Source organism: Lactuca sativa, chromosome 7 (genome assembly GCF_002870075.4).
Source record: "Lactuca sativa cultivar Salinas chromosome 7, Lsat_Salinas_v11, whole genome shotgun sequence".
Taxonomy (NCBI): domain Eukaryota; kingdom Viridiplantae; phylum Streptophyta; class Magnoliopsida; order Asterales; family Asteraceae; genus Lactuca; species Lactuca sativa.
Window position 1 is genome coordinate 176,802,431 of NC_056629.2, and position 20,071 is coordinate 176,822,501.

Below are 20,071 nucleotides of genomic sequence, written 5' to 3' on the forward strand. Positions count from 1 at the left end.
AAACTAAGAACATCGATAAAAAGAACGCCCAAATCTGACTTCGTATGAAGAAGTTATGATTTTTCGAAGTTTCGGATTAGTAGTGTACAACCCGAAATTCGAATATTAGATCGAGCGGTTTTTAGCCGACACGACCTAAACGAGAATCGAAGATCTCGATAAGAGTAGCGTAACGAGAAAAAGATGGGCGAAAACGGACATCGGATGAAGAAGTTATGAGGATTTAACGGACCAATCCTGTCCCGGCCTGTTAATAATATAAAATTTAAAATCGATTCATAATTAGCCGACGGAGTCTAAACAAAAGTTGTAGAGTACGTTCCCACCTTCGCGTGGATATAAAGAACGTCGAAAACGGAGCTCGTATGCAAAAGTTACGAATTTTTAAATTTTGTAGTCAAATTTGCGAAGCCTGTTGCTCTATTGATGACGTGGCAAAATCCTTGTCGTCGCTTGCTGATCACGGCTTGCTTCGGATGAAGGATACGTCGCCTCTCGGACGCCCAGCGTTTTCCTTACGCGCCGCGTGCGAGGTCGGAACGCCTCGCGTACTTCAGCCTCCTACGGTCCAGCTTGAGCCACGTCGCACCCTTCGGAGACTGCCACATGCTGATCTTATCCGAGCCATTACGCCCAGCGTACCGAGGCCTCGCAGACTATAAAAGGGGGGCCGAGGCAGCTTCATTTTTCACTCAAAATTCCACTCTCTCTCTAGCTTCTTTCTCTCTCTAAGTGCCCTAAACCCTCCTAAACCCTAGATAAGGCCCCTAGCACCCTAAGGAAGCCCCAAGGCTCCCGGAGTCCCGAGAAAAAGGAGTCTTTCGGTTTCGAAACGCTGCTCCAATTAAGTTCCGGTTTTCGATAAAATTCGTTGTAAGTGTGCTACGCTTACGCAATTTTTAATATAGCTTTCAAATAATTATAGGAATGTTATTAGGTCCTTAAAATAATTATTTGGGCTATTATTATGAGTTATATTGAGTGTTATTAACGCTTATATAATAATAATAATAATAATAATAATAATAATAATAATAGTCAGACTAATTAATTAGTCACGGTTAACATTAGACTAAACCCTAGTGGTATTGGTACTAGGTTTTATCGAAGGAAAATCGTCTTGAGAGTATCGAAGCGCTATCCGAGTGCTGAGTCATCACCTTTCAGGTGAGTGCATGGTCCCCTTCAACTTACACATAGATATGAAGTATTTACTACGTGCTATGTGTGCATATTGTCTGTTTACTTGCTGTTTGTGCTCGGTGAACAATTTTATACATGTTTTAAATGATTTAAACTGTATATGTATTTTATATCTACGAAAATGTTGGGGTAAGACATGGGTAGATGTAATAGATGAAATATGAGTTGGATGATGAGTTGAGAGGTAAAATAGACCGTAAGGTGAGGGTGAGAGGTGGACGATGTGAGAAGCCTTTTTCCCAAATGATGGACCCGTCATTCAGCAGAGTATGGATGACAACCACGAACTATTCTAGACAGTCCAGTGGAACACTAGCAGGCTCACAACCTGTAGGTGTTGTGAACGACGTGTTCACTGGTGTACTCTAAAAACCCATTGATATGTATTGCGAGTGGACTCTCGAAAACGATCTTGTCAATAAAATCCGATAGAAGCGCCTAAAGGACTCTAACGGCAGAAGCGCCTAATAGAGAACCTCATAACCCCGACAGATGCACCTAAAGAACTATTTCGGCAGATGCGCCCCGTAGAGAATGTCACAATTTTGGTAGTTGCGCCCTAGTGACAGAACTAGCAGATTTTGCTTGACAGATGTGTCATTTACAACGATGGGATTCATACCTATTCCTTAGTATACTCCTTAGGAATAAATGAACGAGAAATAGCTGATTCTTAGGGTAGACCCTAAGGATAAAGAAGATAATGGGGATGGGTAATTGGGTTGATTATTTGATTGTTTAAACATAAAAATTATATTATTGTGGGTTGAAAACCCTATGTACTCACCAGGTTTCCCAACCTGACCCACTCAGTTTATTTATATCACAGGTGACGATATGAAGTGACATTACACTGAGAGATTTAAAGAGATGTAGATCATTAGTGTAAATAATTGTAAGTTCTGTTTATGCTTATGTTTCTGTATTAATGATGACATCCCAAACGTTTTAAAATGAAATAAATACGTTTCTTCGAAAATGTTTTAATAACGTATTTATCATGTTTTCTGGGAACAAATTCCACAACATTTTTATTAAAAGAAGTACTCTGATTTTATTAAAGCATAAACAAAATCGGTATTTTCTCACCGTGAAAATGGGGATGTCACATACTTGGCCTCGGACGCAGGGCGTAATGCGAGGGTGACGTGTCGGTCATCGGATGCGAGACCGTGGGGAGCAAGGGAAGGCTAGGATCATGCCACGTCATCACCAGCTTCGCAAATTGCACTCTTAACTTCTAAAAATCGTAACTTTCGCATACTAGCTCCGTTTTCGATGTTCTCTATATCCACACGAAGGCGGGAACGTACTCTACAACTTTCGTTTAGACTCTGTCGTCTAATTTTGATTCTAGTTTAAAATTTATATTATCAACAGGCCGGGACAGGATTGGTCCGTTAAATTCTCATAACTTCTTCATCCGACGTTCGTTTTTGCCCATCTTTTTCTCGTTATGCTACTCTTAACGAGATCTTAGATTCTCGTTTAGGTCGTGTTGGCTAAAAACCGCTCGATCTAATATTTGAATTTCGGGTTGTACACTGCTAATCCAAAACTTCGAAAAATCATAACTTCCTCATACGAAGTCAGATTTGGGCGTTCTTTTTATCGACGCCCTTAGTTTGACATATTCTACGAATTTTGTTTAGATTTCTAAGGATAAATCTCTCTCTATCATAAATTCACTATTTACGCTTCCCGGTGTCGTGCCGGTTCTGTCGCGAAACTTCGACGGGTCATAACTTCTTCGTTATAACTCGGATTTCGGCGTTCTTTATATGTACGGAAACCTTGTGGCATATTCTACAACTTGGTTAAGATTATTTATTCTAAATAATATTTTGTCGAAAAGTCATTTTTGACCCCTATTGCCTCTAAATTGACTAGCCCGGATCTACGGGCGTTACAATTATCTTCCCCCTTAGGATGATTACGTCCCGGAATCATCAAAAAAATAGGGCTCGTATAATGACTCCATACGTCATCTCTTCATCCTAGGTAATAATTATAACTTCTATATTCCTTCAAGTCTATCTCTCAGACTTATTGACTGTAAGCAGTACTCGATCGTGCACCTGCTCTCTACCTCAGGTTAGACTCCAAATTATGACCTATCATCATGTGATGCACGTTTAGACTCAGGTCTCTTAGTGTCAAATTCTAAAACAGACTATGCCTTCCTTCATGTTCTAATGTGATATAATCACACTACCAACTTCTTTAACAACGAGCGCGATACTTCTATTTATTGCTTTGATTTCAGTTGTTTGGTTTAAGTCGGACGCTACATCAAAATTGGTTCTCTGAACCACGTAACCTACTCATCGTAGTCGGACTTAATGTGATATGACCACTAGGGTCGAGATAACAACAATTTTTTTCTTAGTCATTACCGAAACAACAGTAACGCCATACTTGAATAAAACGAAATCAGTTACTAGCTTCTTGGTAACCTTGTGACTTTCCCTTCTCCAAGTGTGAGTCCTGTGCTTCCGGTAGTATACACCTCTACTACCATTCACACTTACTCATACTCGTCCCAAGTATTGTCCCACAGTCTTTCCAAGTCACCATACAAGAAAATCACATAATAGCTTAACACATCAAATATCAAAACGAAGGTTTTTATTATTCCTTGAAACTATTACATAGGTGTTCAAGTTCACCCTAGACTATGCCTGTAATAGGCTACATCATATGATTCTATGGCTACTTCATATGATTATATGCCTTCACTCCTGAATCCTTGCATTGTCATCTGCTTCATCAAGGATCATTTGAAATGCTCTCGCCTTTGGCTTTGGCGGCACATTTGGCTTTGTAGCCCCCTCTCTCTTTGGGCAGTCTTGCTTGAAGTTCCCTTCTTCATTACATTCGTAACACACCCTTTTGTTGAATTTACACTCGTTGGCATAATGCCCATGTTTCCCACACTTGAAACAAGTCACCTCCTCACCGCATTTTCCAGAGTGTTTCTTTTTGCACTTCTCGCACCATCTTTCTTCACTTCCTCCTCCTCTTTCGAACTTCTTCGATAATTTTCTCTTCTCGTTGGACCTTGAAGATCCTTCAAACTTCCTTTTCTCTCCCACCCCCGCTCTCTCCAGACCATTCTCTCGTATCTGGGTCTCCACATTTTTAGCAGCCCAGATGGCGGCTTTCATAGTGGTATTTTGCTTGACCATTGGACCAAAGTCCGCTGGTAATCCAAGGGAAAACTTGTTAACCTTGGAGAGTTCAGTTGGGACGAGGTGAGGAACAAGCTTCATTTTCTCAGTAAAGCTTGTAGCGTATTCAGTAACGCTCATTCTTCCCTTCTTCAGATTCTGGAATTCGTTGTTGATCTCCAGAAGATCCTGCTCAGAGCAATATTGCATCTTCAATTGCACCAGAAAATCCTCCCATGACATCTTGTTTGCTTCACCTTTAGGCATTGAATCAGCCAGTAGCTTCCACCAGCTTAGTACTCCAGATTTCAACAGAGGAACCGTGAGAGCAGTCTTCTGCCTGTTGCTACACTCGCAACTCTCAAAACTTCGAATGATGTTTGGTGCTAGACTTTTGAACCAGCCCCCTGCATTTCCATATAGGGTTGTGGGAAAGTAGGTGCACCAAAATCGTTTGTCTAGTTTTAGCGACTGCATATTCCATTCATATGCGTCTATGTAGCTATCTGGGCAAGTTGTTTCGTTGTATACTTTTAAGTGTTGGAGCTAGTTGTAGTGGGCATGTCGTATTCATGTAATTCTAGCACGAATGGTAATGTATGTTGGTATAATGGGGTTGCATGGTTGTTTCCTTGGTTTTGATGGAAGGTTGTGTGTTGAAATGTGGGGAAGTTTGGATGATGTGCGTTGTGTAACATGCTTGTAAACGTAGGAATGGTTATGCGTAAACGTTGTAAAACAACATGTTGGAATATGAGTCAAACATACCAGATTGGGGTGGTGAGGTGATCGTCTCTTGCAAAATATTTGACATGTTGGTGAATGATGTAGCTAGGGATAGTCGTATCACTGGTGTTGAGTCGATTGGTTGGAAATTCGGTTACACTTGCATATAAGGATATATTCCTATATGTGGCGCTGTGAATTATGGCGTGTTACCAGAGAGTAACGAGGTTGGTATTTGTGCCATGTTTGAAGTGAAACTGGTATGGGTTGACTATTGTTTGCTTTTCAGTGTGAGTGGGGTTACCCATAACTGATTTATCGGCTTTCCTGATGTAGGTGTATATACGACAGTAGAGGTGGTTGTCCGACTTGTTTCTGTGAGGACCGAGTTGAAGGACAACATTGGTCGGACATGGCTTTGTGTTGTTTTGTTGGTACCTCATTCACCGTCGTTAGCCATGATCGACGTTTAATGTTTGAAATTTTTAGTTTCGTAGTCTCAACAATCAGATGGCACCAATGATGTGATATCAGACCTTCGGCGAGTGTTGATGGCTTTGATGGGTGCTCTCCAATGGAAGTCTGCAATTACAACATGTAAACAGGTTGTTAGCCGATCCCCGGGAGGAGGTTCTGGGAGAACGCTCTGACGGCTAAGTCAGACTCTGAAAGAGAGGAAGGGTTATGTGTAAAGCGTGAGGCTTAGAGAATTAGGGTTCAGATGCCCTTACCGTTGAAGGCACGAGGCCTTTTACAATGAGGATCTAGGCATGGATCCCGCTTATGGGGACATAGGTGTCAGACCCCGATCGGGGCAGATGCACTTCGTACCTTTGTCCCCTGCCTAAGTTGTGATTGGCTTAGCCATGGAAGTGGTGCGTGCACCTGTACTGAAATTATCATGTGATTGTTTGCTGCCTACAGATTTTCTCGCTTGGGTTCCAGGTTGGATCCCGGTCGGTGAAAGGTCACTTAATCCAGACCGAATTAAGTGTTGGGCAGCAAAGATAACAGGCTTGGCCGTGTGATTCATCCGTTTGGTATTCCTGGCGTGCCTCGGGGGCACGCTATCATGTGTATTTCTAAATGTTATAAACGTTTATATATTACAAATCATAATAAAGTTTAATACAAATCATATTTATTAAAATATAATATGTTTAAAAACACTTAACTAAATGAAAATGAAAGAGTTTTTTTGAAATATTTTAGATAGATGATGATCAATTAGTTATACTCATTAAAAAATCATTATATATGTTAACAAGTAAAGATATAATTTAGTTAGAGATAAAATTAATAAAATGATAGAAGTAATAATAACTTTAAGTTATAATATATATTTAATTATTTATTATTAAAGATGTTCTAATTTTTTTTATTTTTTATTTTTATTTTTTTTAATGTGATAGTTATCTTTCTTTGACTTAGAAATATGATATTAAAAAGTCAAATTCAAAATTCACTCTAAGTTTTATTTAACTAAAATCATGTCAATAAAAAATATGAGTCCAGAAACCTTACTCAAGTCTCCATCACTTCTCGACTTCTCGTATCTTCGTTATATTTTGATGGAAAGAGAAGTTTTTAATGTAGTTCCCATGGTCAACTTAGAATGCCTCAGAATATATCCAATTATACGAATGATTTACAGAAGAAAAAGAATATATTCAATAATATGAATGATTTATAGATGAAAAATAAAACTTGAACTAAAAATAAAATATCAAAGATCTTTTCTTTATGGATTGCACCAAAAATCCACCACCCAACCAGCTAAGAATTTCGCCAAATCTCCAAAAAAGGAAAAAGAAAATAATGTTAAACTAAGAAGGTCGGTCTTAAATTCACATGTAGCTGATCCCGAACGCTGCAAATTGTGGTGGGGCAGTAATCAGTTCATGGTCCCATCACTCTTACTATAATAAACAGGGCCCTAATCAATATCATAAAAGTTAGGAATTTCATTTTCATGAGTCTTTTATCTTCAAATTTGGCTTTTTCCTGCTGATACTTAAGTATTGTGTCTCTGAAGATTATGGGTTTTGAAGAGGTGTTTATGGAGGAGATAAAGAAATAATCAACCAGAATTTTTCTTTTGTTTTAGCAAGAGGGAATATAGTTCTTTATTGACCCTTATCTTGTTTTCTGCTTAAAGATGCTGCCTTTCTCTAGAAGAGAATCGAAATCTGCGGTGAGCTGTTCTTTTTCTTGATTTTTTCTGGGTATCCCACCTTTTTTCCTTATGAATTTGATATATACTGTTTGATACCAAATGGGATTTTAATCTTTTTGACTCTTTTTGGGGTTTATATTCTTGAATTATTAGGTTGAAAGGTTGAAACTTTGTTGTAATTCCCATGGGTTGATTGATTCAAGGATCTTGATTGTTTAGAGTACGCATAAAGAGGGAAATTGAAAGAAAAGAATTGTGAAAAATGTCATCTAGATCGACTAGCAGAACCCATTGTTCGAGGAGCAGTTCTTCACGATTGAAACGCGATGCTCGTGTGGTTTCGCAAACCCCAATTGACGCAAAGCTTCATGGCGACTTCGAAGAATCCGAAAGACTGTTTGACTACTCTACTTCCATTGACGTCAATGCATCAACTTCAACCAGCAATGTCCCTTCATCGACTGTATCAGCTTACCTTCTGAAAATGCAAAGAGGAAGTCAAATTCAGCCTTTCGGATGCATGATTGCAGTCGATGAACAAACCTTAACCGTGTTAGCCTACAGTGAAAACGCCCTCGAGATGTTGGATTTAGCTCCACATGCAGTTCCAAACATCGAACAACAAGAAGCTTTAACTTTTGGAACAGATGTCCGTACCCTCTTTAGATCTTCAAGCGCATCCGCTCTTCAAAAAGCAGCGAACTTTCCAGAAATTAACCTTCTCAATCCTATATTAGTTCATTGCAGGAGTTCAGGTAAACCATTTTATGCAATTTTACATAGAAACGATGTGGGATTGATCATAGATTTGGAGCCTGTGAATCCCGCTGATGTCCCTGTAACAGCTGCTGGAGCTTTAAAGTCTTATAAGCTTGCAGCTAAAGCGATTTCAAGATTACAATCTTTACAAAGTGGGAATATATCCCGAATGTGTGATGTTTTGGTTCGTGAAGTGAGTGAGTTGACTGGGTATGACCGGGTTATGGTTTACAAATTTCATGAAGATGAACATGGTGAAGTTATTGCAGAGTGTCGAAAGCCTGATCTTGAACCTTATCTTGGGTTACATTACCCTGCTACTGATATCCCTCAAGCTTCAAGATTTCTTTTTATGAAAAACAAAGTTAGAATGATTTGTGATTGTTTAGCTCAATCTGTGAAGGTGGTTCAAACCAAGAATTTACCTCAGCCTTTGAGTCTTTCAGGGTCTGCTTTGAGAGCTCCTCATGGATGTCATTCACAATACATGGCAAACATGGGGTCGATTGCTTCTCTTGTGATGTCTGTCACCATTAGTGATGGTGATTATGATGATGAAGAAGATGATGAAAACGAATCCGAAAGTGGGATAAATCAGCAAAAAGAAGAAAAGGGAAAAAGATTATGGGGTTTAGTTGTTTGTCATCATTCAACTGCTCGATTCGTCCCATTCCCTTTGAGGTACGCGTGTGAGTTTTTGATTCAAGTTTTCGGTGTTCAAATAAACAAAGAAGTCGAATTAGCTGCTCAATTACAAGAAAAACACATCTTGAAGACACAAACTGTACTTTGTGACATGCTTCTAAGAGAAGCACCAATTGGAATCATGACACAATCACCTAATGTCATGGATCTTGTTACATGTGATGGTGCTGCTCTTTACTACAAAAACAAGTTTTGGTTGTTGGGAATCACTCCTAAAGAATCACAAATTAAAGATATAGCACATTGGCTTCTTCAAGAACATGAAGGGGGGACAGGGTTAAGTACAGATAGTCTCATGGATGCTGGATACCCGAATGCTTTAGTTTTAGGAAAAGCGGTTTGTGGAATGGCTGCTATCAAGATTACTTCAAAAGATTTTCTTTTTTGGTTTCGATCCCACACTGCAAAAGAAGTGAAATGGGGAGGTGCAAAACACTATCCGGAGGATAAAGATGATGGAAGAAAAATGCATCCGAGGTCATCATTCAAGGCGTTTTTGGAAGTTGTCAAGAATAGGAGTTCACCATGGGAAGATGTGGAAATGGATGCCATTCATTCTTTACAATTGATTTTGAGAGGATCTTTACAAGATGATGAGGACAAGCGTGGTGGTGGTGGTGATGATGATGATGATAATGATAAGAAGATTGTGAGTGTTCCAACCGTTGGATCGAGCATACAAAGGGTTGATGAACTGCGTGTTGTGACTAATGAAATGGTTAGGTTGATTGAAACCGCTTTGGTTCCTATATTTTCGGTTGATGGGTATGGAAATATTAGCGGGTGGAATGATAAAATAGCCGAAATTACCGGATTGCCATTGGACCAAGCGGTTGGTGTCCCGTTGGTCAACTTGGTTGTCAGTGATTCGATTGATAAAGTCAAAGTCATGCTTTCATCCGCCTTACAAGGTAACCTTCTTTGTTCCTATTTTTAGTAATTTGTTTCTTTAATTAAGATTAGTACTTGCATAGCTTTTCTAAATAACTCAATTGTTAAAGTAATGTTTGTCATTAAACCAAATCTAAGTACTTATTTCTCAATAGTTAATGGACATTTATGGTATTTGATTGTAGGCATCGAGGAGAAAAATCTTGAAATCAAACTAAAATGTTTCGGTAGCCAAGAAAAAAATGACCATATTACCCTCATTACTAACGCGTGTTGTAGCCGTGATTTGAATGAAGCGATAGTGGCGGTAAGCTTTGTGGGACAAGATTTAACGGCTCAAAAGTTAATCACGGATAAATACACAAAAATGAAGGCGATTATTCTAGTATTATCCGTAGCCCGTGTCCACTTATTCCACCAATTTTCATGATGGATGAATATGGTAAATGCTCGGAATGGAATGAAGCAATGCAAAAAATTACGGGGTTACGGAGGGAAGAAGCTTACAATCGTATGCTTATCGGTGAAGTTTTCACCGTTGGTAGTTTCGGTTGTCGAGTCAAAGGCGAAGATTCTTTGACCCGACTCAGAATACTGCTAAACGAGGTGATTTCGGGGTTGGATGCGGATAAATTGATGTTCGGTTTTTTTGATCAAAATGGTAAGTATGTTGAAGCGTTACTTTCGGCTAACAAAAGGGTTGATAAAGATGGAAAAATTACGGGGGTTTTGGGGTTTTTACATGTAACAAGCCCCGAGCTTCAACATGCCATGATGGTGCAACGAAGGTCCACACAAGCTGCTTTGAATAGTCTTACAAAGGTGACTTACTTGCGCCATGAACTCAAGAGTAGTTTAAATGGGATCAAATGTATTGAGGATTTGATGGAATCTTCGGAGTTGGGTAGAGAGCAAAGACATATTTTGCGTAAGAGCCATTTGTGTAGAGAACAATTAGCACAAATTGTCAATGATGCAGATATCGAAAGCATTGAAGAATGGTATGCTTTTTAAAATTTTATTTTACGGTTATATTTCTTTATGTTCTCTGACAATTTTCTGCAAAAGGGTTATTCTTCCAGCAAAGCAAATCCTGAGTTGGCCCACACCATCGTGTCCCCCGGAACATTAGGTGACAATAGCCTGTTAGGTGGTTAGTACAAGAACCACCTAACAGATAGTTGTCACCTTGTCCTTTGGATATTAGGTGACAACAGCATGTTAGGTGGTAGGTACAAGAGCCACCTAAGCACAGTTGTCACCTTGTCCTTTCGACATTAGTTGTAACAACCTGTTAGGTGGTTGGTACAAGAACCGAGCCACCTAACAGACTGTTGTCACATTGTCCTTTGGACATTAGGTGACAACAGTCTGTTAGGTGGTTGGTACAAGAGCCACCTAACAGACAGTTGTCATCTCAATGGGGACTGGTTGGTGGGGTGGTATATACTATAATAATATATACCTTTTTTTGTACCTTTTTGTCTTTTATGGGTCAATTTGTGAATGATCTTTAATGGGTTGTGATGTGTTTTCAGTTATATGGAGATGAAATGTGCGGAGTTTAAACTTGGTGAGTCTTTAGAGGTGGTTTTGAATCAAATCACGAGTTTGAGCCGAGAGAGGAAGGTGGAGGTGGTGTATGATGCACCCGATCAAGTGTTGTCTTTGTCTGTATTTGGTGATAATTTGAGGCTTCAACAAGTTCTTGCGGATTTCTTGTCGAATGCTGTCAACTTCACTCCTGCATTTGAAGGATCTTCGGTTGTGTTTCGTGTAAATCACAAGATGGAACACATAGGAGCCAAGATTCAAGTCGCCCATCTTGAATTCAGGTGATTAATCCGTTAAATTATCTTTAAATTATTAACAATCTGTTAACACGAAGAGTGTTTGTGAAATGACAGAATTACCCATCCGGCACCGGGGATCCCAGAAAAGTTGGTTCAGGATATGTTTCTCCATAACCGAAGTGTCTCAAGAGAAGGGCTTGGACTTTACATTAGCCAAAAGCTTGTTAAGATCATGAATGGAACTGTGCAATATCTTAGGGAGGCTGAGAAAGCTTCCTTCATAGTTATGATTGAGCTTCCAATAGCACCCTCATTGACATCTGACAACAAACGATCAAAAAGAGTCCTATAACCAAAATGGGAAAGTTTGATTGGTGGAGTTTGTGTAATCTGCTTCGCTTTTGTACAGAAAAAAAAGGGATGGTGATGAAGAGTTACATACAAAACCTTGAGGAGCTTCAAATTTGACGAATTTGTTTGTATCAAGAGATTTTGAATGATGTTTATGATGATGTACTATAATCTTGTAATCCATTCTTTATAATTTTGTTTTTGTACGTGATGATTACCTGGATCATCGCTTTAATCTCAATTGTTAATACCTGAAATGAATCGGTTAGCTGTATATCAGAAGGTGAGAACACACTCCGATGATAAAGTCAGTATATGTGGAATTTTTAAATTTTATAATTTTCTAGATCTTTTTTTCTTTGTCAATACTTAGTTATTTATTTATTTAGTGATTAGTGAGTGATAGATTGTTAAATCGTAGTAGTTAAGAATAAGATGGTTGATGAAAATGAAAATCTAATTGGTAGGATTGGGTAAGTGAGAGAATGTTGATTGTTACTTGTAATTAACAAAGAGCATCACGATGCTTGGTGAATGGATGAGAGAAAAAGATGAGTTGACTTTGAGCGTTGGTTTAAAGAATTGTGGGGATAGCGACATGGATTTGGATTGAATGAACATTGAACTAAATGCCGGTGGGATGGTGACATGGATTTGGATTGAATGATACCACTGAACCATTATCCGATAGATATTCACCCGTTTATGTGGTATTCTCTATTTATAAAAAAATCCAAAATGTGGTGACCACAACATCCCGGAACATGGTTTCAGATTCTCTCAAAGATTTCAACGAGACAAACTATGAATTCACAATGAGAGGAAATGGTGAACCATGTTAGTTTAAACTTTAAGTCTATGTTTTATATATCAAAATAACCAATAGAATGAAACTAATGAAAGATACACACAAAAATCAGGTTCATGATAAAGAAAATGCTACAATTGTTTACTTCGATTCGTTTGTGCAATACAACTTCACCGGGACGCTGCTCAATCATCTTACTGAACTGATTTTACATTTCAAAATTTTCTCATGTACTAACTGTTAGGTGGCCATTCATCATACCTCTCAAAATAATCATAATTTTCATCCTTATTTGGAAAATATGGGAATCCAAAAAAATGTCTACATGAGTTTTTATGAGTCCAAGAAACTAAAACCTAACTTGAATACAACATGTGCATATACAAAAGGGTTACTAATGTGTCTGCATACGTAATTTGGGGAGCTTGTCTACAATCCGGACCGTTCCGGATTCCACAGACAAGAAAAAAAAGTTATTTTAGAATTTCAAAAACAAATCTAAAATCCAATGTATAATTCTGGAATTTTGAGTAAACGTTTTGTTTGTTACTCAAATGTGACAAAACTTTAGAGAAATAGATACGATAAAAGGACTTAAAATTTTGTGACATTTGATTAAAAACGGCAATAGTACACTTCAAAATAACCATTTTAGACACGAGTCAAGAGAATTATTTGAAATATTTTTGGTGCAAATGAAAAAAATACACATCGATTGTTTTTTAAATGGAGATTACACATTAGAGTTGATGGGTAGCATCGCCCTCTCTTATGTGTTGTATGTTGGCACGTATTGTTAGTAACTTTTTCTTGGAATCTTGACTTTCTCATTGATTGTTTTACCATGGTTCTAAATAACGTTAAGCGTGGCTTTACGACAATGTCAAGCCTCAAGTTTTTACGAGTCATGGCAAACCACGTCGTTTTTAAGGCGTGACTTAAGGCGGCAAATTTGTATATAATTAATAATTTTATATATTTATTATTATTATTATTATTATTCATTTTTATATACATATATGACTTAAGACGACATTTTGTTTAGATGTGACGTCAAATACAAACTTCAAAATTATTACACGTTTTTTAGAATCTTGGTTTTTACGGTTCCTATAGACCGGTCTTTTTTGCTTTGACTCATTTTGCAGTCTCAGATCAATATGCTCAAAAGATTGATTATATCATGTTTATATTTTATAACTAACTTAGATTTCATGTACTTTCTTTGTGTGTTCGTCTTTTCTACATGTACCAGTCACATGTTAGAGGTCATCTTTATGACACATTGTTCTACTTCCTGTGGATGCATGATTGTCATCTTTCCCAATTTCAATGGGATTCCCAGGTTATTGTCGTTGATCGAGGCAAAATAACCTATTTCAAACCATTATCTTTGATTGATGCAGAATAACCCGAACAAAATGGTCATTATCACCAAAGATAGAAAACTTAGGTCACTTTTGTTAGACAAAATTGCAAAAAATGGTCTCTATGGTATGTATTTTTCTGAGTTTAGTCCAAATCTTGACTTGTTTTTTTGGCTTCATGGTCATTTTGAGCTAGTTTTGTTGCGGATTTGGTCACTCGGTAAATTGAAATGACTATAATACCTTTGGGTATTTATTTTTTATTTTTCTTTCATTTTTTTAATCTAATACTTATTTATTTAAACAATACAAAAATATGAGGGTCTCTCTCTCTCTCTCTCTCTCTCTCTCTCTCTCTCTCTCTCTCTCTCTCTCTCTCTCAATTAAGAAAAAACCCATCCCTCCATCGATTTCTTCTTCTCAATGGGCTAAAAATAATTGCCTTCTTCCTAAAAATTTGATTCTGAAAATTCAATCAACAATTTCAGACACTCGTATCTCTTAAAGCTGTTAGGTTAATCTGATTTTTATGAGTGCATGAGTATTTTGGGGACACTCTTTTTATTTTAAGTATTTGATTTAGATTAGGAAGTTGTCTGTTTGCTTAACAAGTATTACGTATTGGTTTAGGTTACTGTTTTCATTAGTATAAATAAGGATATATATATTTGTTAGTTTAGATAGAGATTTATAGCAATAAAATCCTTTGTTTGGTCTTAGGCATCAAGGTATTACTAGTTTAATACCTCACATTTGATATCAGAACCTAGAGCCTATGGCTTGTGAAGGCGTAGGACGACCGGTTTGAGAGTCGATTTCAAGAAAACTGTATCCTTTTGCTATGGAGCAGACGCAGCAGGAAACGGGTTCGGTTTAAGGGGGTGGATTGTTTTTTTAGCGCAAGTTGAAGCATCTCAACAGCAGCCCCAGTTTTTCTTGATCGAGCTTGTTCTAAAATAGAGAGAGACTAACCGGAAGCGCGAAATAAACAGACGGGAAGACGTCAAAGCAGGCGACTTTGATTCATTTTGTTTTGCAGGTGACAGATGACGGTAAAGGTGGTCGTGACCTTGTCTTGTTGTTCGGTGGAAAAGTGCTCTCGGAACAAGTTTGATTAGGCCGGGGTTGTCAAAAAGGAGAATAAGACGTTGATCGGTTGAAATCAAAAGGCAGAAAAATCAAAGGGTTGTGTCTACATTAATCAGACAACAATGATTAGTGAGGAAGGAAGTTCAACTTGTTCGTGATAAGGGGATACCGACGTAGGTGCGTGAAAAGCGGACATGAAGGATCTGTCAAAGCAGGTAGCTTTGGATTAAGTTCGTTTGGCAGATTGAAAGAAAACGTTAGCGCGGGTGGCTTTGTTTTCTTAGTTGGTGGAGATGCCTCTTTGAATAACGGTAATCAAAACAAAGGAAGAGATTGGAGAAACAACATGGTGTGGACTTTATGTCGGTGGAAGTTCAAATCGGATGGCTTTGGATCTGGTCGGGGAGAGGTCCTGAATCCGAGAAAAGTCTAGATGGTAATGAATGTATCCAACAGGATGCCATGTTACATGTTACGTGTGTTGTGAACAATCAAAGAGGTATGAAGGACTTTGGACGTGACCGCGAGTTGTTCGGGAAAAGTCGGAATCGGTCGGGAAGATAGTGATTCAACACTGTTGTGAACGAGAAGTATAACCAATCCGATTAAGGGGGTGATTGTTGGGTTAATTGGATTTTTATGAGTGCATGCGTATTTTGGGGAAACCCTTTTTATTTTAAGTATTTGATTTAGATTAGGAAGTTGTCTGCTTGCTTAACAAGTATTATGTATTGGTTTAGGTTACTGTTTTCATTAGTATAAATAATGACATATATTTGTTAGTTTAGAATAGAGATTTATAGCAATAAAATCCTTTGTTTGGTCTTGGACATCAAGGTATTACCAGTTTAATACCTCACAGTTACATGTCTCAATAAAATACAAAGATTTTTTCTCAGCAAATGACTTCCCGACCTCCGTCAAAACAGTAACGACGTAGACCTAGAGTGCGCTGGTTGCACCACAGTAGTAGGCTGGGTCGTCCCAGAGAGTGAGCGATATGGGCGACCGTCCAAGATCCATCTTTTATAGAGGCCCAAAATTTTTATGGACTTTATTAATTATATGTTAGACAAGATCGACCTTGAAAATATCATTAATAATTTTGGATCTCAAAAAGCTAGAAGAAATATATTTTTTTTAAATATATGGATTTCTGTAACCGAAAATGTTATATTTATAAGCTAGTATAAATAAATTTCTTTCAATTATTAATTTATTATAAAAAAATTTAATCAAATTTATGTATTTTAAGGGTCTTTTTTCTCTCTCGTCATGGGTCCACAATAGGTTTGGAACGGTCGTGGTAGTAGGCGTTTGTGATGGCTCGAACTTTCTTGTAGCCAGAAGCATCCTTGATTTGAAACATGACGAGCTTTTCGTCGATGTGGAGGGTTTTGGTGGCGAACTCAACTCCGATAGTAGAGGGTTGTGTTGGGGTAAATCAAAAGGAAAGAGAAAAGTTTTGGGGCTTGATTTTTTTTTTTTGGTTAAAGCTGAAAGGGAGATGGAGGATTTGTGAGATCTGTATGTGATTTTAGATCGAGGTGGTGGGAGGGGAGGATTTTTAGGGATGCAGACGTCCAAACCACAAATCGTTCCGGAACATTGCAAATCATAGAATGTTAAAACTCGTTCATCACTACCCTTTGATTCCATAAACAACAATTTTCCTGGATTTTAACATTTTCATATCAAACACTCTTGTTAACCCTCCAACATCACAACAAAACTAGCTCAAAATGAATAAATAAGCATTAGATTAAATAAATAAATAAGCATTAGATTAAAAAATTGAAAGAGAGGGCTCTTATTTTTTGTATTGTTAAAATAAATAAATAAGCATTACATTAAAAAAAATTGAATGAAAAAAAATACCCCAAAGATATTTAAGTTATTTGAATTTACAAATAAATCAAATCCACAACAAAACTAGCTCAAAATGATCATAGACCCAAAATACACCAATGTTTGGATTAAACCTAAGAAAAAATCATACGAATAAGATCATTTTTGGACTTTTGTCTTTTTGTTAACAATCTCATTCCTAATAATTACTTTGGTTAATATCCCTATATCTTTTTATAATTTATCACTCAAAAAGATCAAGACTTGGATAAGTAGAAGATAGTAAACAAAACTTTATTCCATTTCAAGAAACGAAAATAACACGTATGTCATAATACAAACCACAAAAAATACCTAATAATTTTAGCTTCATACAACAAAATATTTGATTAATCATACCGTTGACAACAAATTCAAGACTACTTTTTGATCCTCAAATGATACATTTTAGCAAAATCAAAACACAATTGATGATCTCTTTTATCCCCCCACCCACCCCACCCTCTAAATCCAGCTTGATACCCTTCTTGATTACCAAAAACATGAACACCCCACTCTTGTTTAACATTCACCACCTTATCAATCTCTTCAACCTCAATATTCACCACACCATTATCAACACAAGCAGCTTGTTCTCCTTGACCTTGATGCAACCCACATTTCCCAAAATGAACCGCACTCGCCCGGGGCCCACGCATAGAGTAAACCGGACCACCAAAAGAAGGATAAACAGTCACCCACATTGTTATATCCCAATTATAATCATCAAAAAGACAAAACTCTTTGGCTTTTCTATGTATTTTCCTCCAAACTGTTCGATTAAATGTGTACCCAATGTTCCCCATTCTTTCTGCTATCAAAGTATCCCACCCTTCACCTCTTGACTTCACATTACTTGGAGCAAGATTCGCCGCATAACAATCGGGACATTTTGAGGATTTCAAATCTGTAAGCATCTTCAAATTTCTATAAGCATTTGGGAAAATGAAATGATCTTCTTCTATGAAAAGAATATCACCCGAATGATTGATTGTCTCTTGAAGACCATCCCATATGGTGTTCATCATCCACCACCAATGGTGTTTTAAAGACACAATCTTTGGTGACCTGTGATTCCCGTATTGATCAGTAGTTCCTTCACAGTTTTTGGCTATAGGGTCGTCTTTTTCTTTGCAATCATTAGGGGATACACCAGGGAAATAATTGGGGAAAATATGAGGTGAAAAAGGAGCGAAGACTTGTTTGACTTGACAAAATTTGATACCTTCGATAATCTTGTTCATTTCTTCGAAGTATCCATCGTGGCTTACGATTAATAAAGTTTCATTGATGCCTGACACATGAGAAAGGCTGTCGACAACTAATTTTAGATATTGGGGACGATTGTGAACGTAGAGAACGATTATGATACGATCTTTGGCTAGATTTGGATACAAATCGATGTTTCTTGGGGGTAACTGGTTCTTCTTCTCCAACATTTTTGATAAATAATTATGTTTGGGAAGCTTGATCGACTCGATCGAACCAGAGATGTTAAAGATTACTCCACTAGTAACATCGATTTCAACAGTGTTTTCTTGATATAACCCACTATTTGAATAATTCATTGCAACGAGGAAGAATAGCAAAAGAACCCCGGTTATAGTTAAGGATATTACAAAAAGGAAGCGACGAACAGCTCCATCTCTTATACGGGGTTTCTTGTAAGAAGCCATGGCTCTATCGATATAATTTCTAGACATTTTCACAAACAGTTATCGGACATGATACGAGATCTAACAGTAACCTAAGAAACCCATCTGTTTCTAACCTAACAAAATTGAAAATTGAAAGTAGCCCGATACAGTAGACAGCTAATGAGAAAAAGGGTGAGCGTTAAGAACCTCAAATCACGTTCTCCGGTGACTGCTGCTACTCAAATCGTAAAACCCAGAAAGGATGAACTAGGGTTTATGCTTGAAATTCGCGTAGTTTGAGATCAGGGAAATGGGTTTTGCGTGTTACTCAGAATCTGAATAAAGAATATGATGATACTAGGAGATCATTGGTCGAACCGGTGTATGATCAAGAATCGTGGAAGATGGAGGGAGGTCAATGGCGGAGTCGTTGAATACTCGACAGTGGAATGAAGAATAGTAAAGATTAAGCAAGAGAACAGTTAAGTGGAATAGAATTATTGAGAGAAACAAAATCAAACCTTTGGAATAACCGGAGAAAGGGATGAGGGATTGATGAATTGATAGGTTGTAAAAGAGTAGATTGTAATCAAATGTTCGGAAACTTCAAGAATCGGTTAAATGGGGGACTCAAGATTCAAAGTCATTATGTGCCGGTGTTGATTGTATTGTATACAAAGTAAACGGTCAATGCTAGTGTAATGGATATTTTTTAATTTAAGAAAATATTTTTTATTCGTAACTCATTACAAGTTATAACGTCTGTTTATTAAGAATTTTTCTTTTTACTGCTTTTAGTATTTTATACTTTATGGAGTATTATTTTTCATATTAAATTAGGGCGACATGACATGAAAAGTAATTATGCCCAAACTAAAACTTGAATTAATATTCGTGTCAAGTCTAAAAAACACGACATCGTGTCGTATCGTGTTTGTGTTTAAAATTCGATACGAAATTGACACGATTTAGCATTTGATTGTCATGTTTTTCGTGTTTGTAGTGTTATATAGGATTACATATTAATTAAATAAACTAATTTTTATTTTATGTTATCTTTGTCGTATCGTGTTTGTTGTTTTTTAATTGGTTTATTTTCGCGTTACCGAAAAGAACATAACATCATGTCGTGTTATGATCGTGTTAAATTAAAAACATTGTTGTGTCGTGTTGTGTCAGACAAAAATACAACATAATGACCCGGTATGTCGTCCTATATTAAATATCGTATCTTTAAAAGTATTATGGAATATATATAGTACTTGTTTTAATGAGATTTCAATATAATATCTTTGATGAATGTAACAAAATTTGGTCCCTCACATTTACTTTATTATCCTTTATTTTCTATTATATAGTTTAGGCCCATATTTTTTTATTTTATTTAAACAAAATTTCACAAATGGTTTTGCATCCTAGATAATTCATATGAAACATTTTGTGGGTGAATGGTCTCTTTCAAGCAAATCTTTTACATCAATGGTTCTTATATGGAAAACTTCACATGTA

General features: G+C 37.2%; 2 protein-coding genes across 2 annotated transcripts; one reads left to right on the forward strand and one right to left on the reverse strand.

The window, feature by feature from the left end:
- The first annotated feature begins 6,870 nt into the window (after positions 1 to 6,870).
- LOC111900475 (phytochrome C-like) lies at positions 6,871 to 12,015 on the forward strand. Its single transcript, XM_023896358.3, is given in 6 exon segments — positions 6,871 to 7,293; positions 7,429 to 9,650; positions 9,816 to 9,995; positions 9,998 to 10,631; positions 11,169 to 11,465; positions 11,538 to 12,015. Coding segments are annotated over 5 exon segments (3,462 nt in total). The 5' UTR covers positions 6,871 to 7,293; positions 7,429 to 7,537; the 3' UTR covers positions 11,776 to 12,015.
- Positions 12,016 to 17,164: 5,149 nt separating this feature from the next.
- Positions 17,165 to 19,215, reverse strand: LOC111900476 (alpha-1,6-mannosyl-glycoprotein 2-beta-N-acetylglucosaminyltransferase). The gene has a single exon (XM_023896359.3). It carries the CDS (start codon positions 18,626 to 18,628, stop codon positions 17,306 to 17,308), a length of 1,323 nt encoding a protein of 440 aa, XP_023752127.1. The 5' UTR covers positions 18,629 to 19,215; the 3' UTR covers positions 17,165 to 17,305.
- Positions 19,216 to 20,071: the final 856 nt, after the last annotated feature.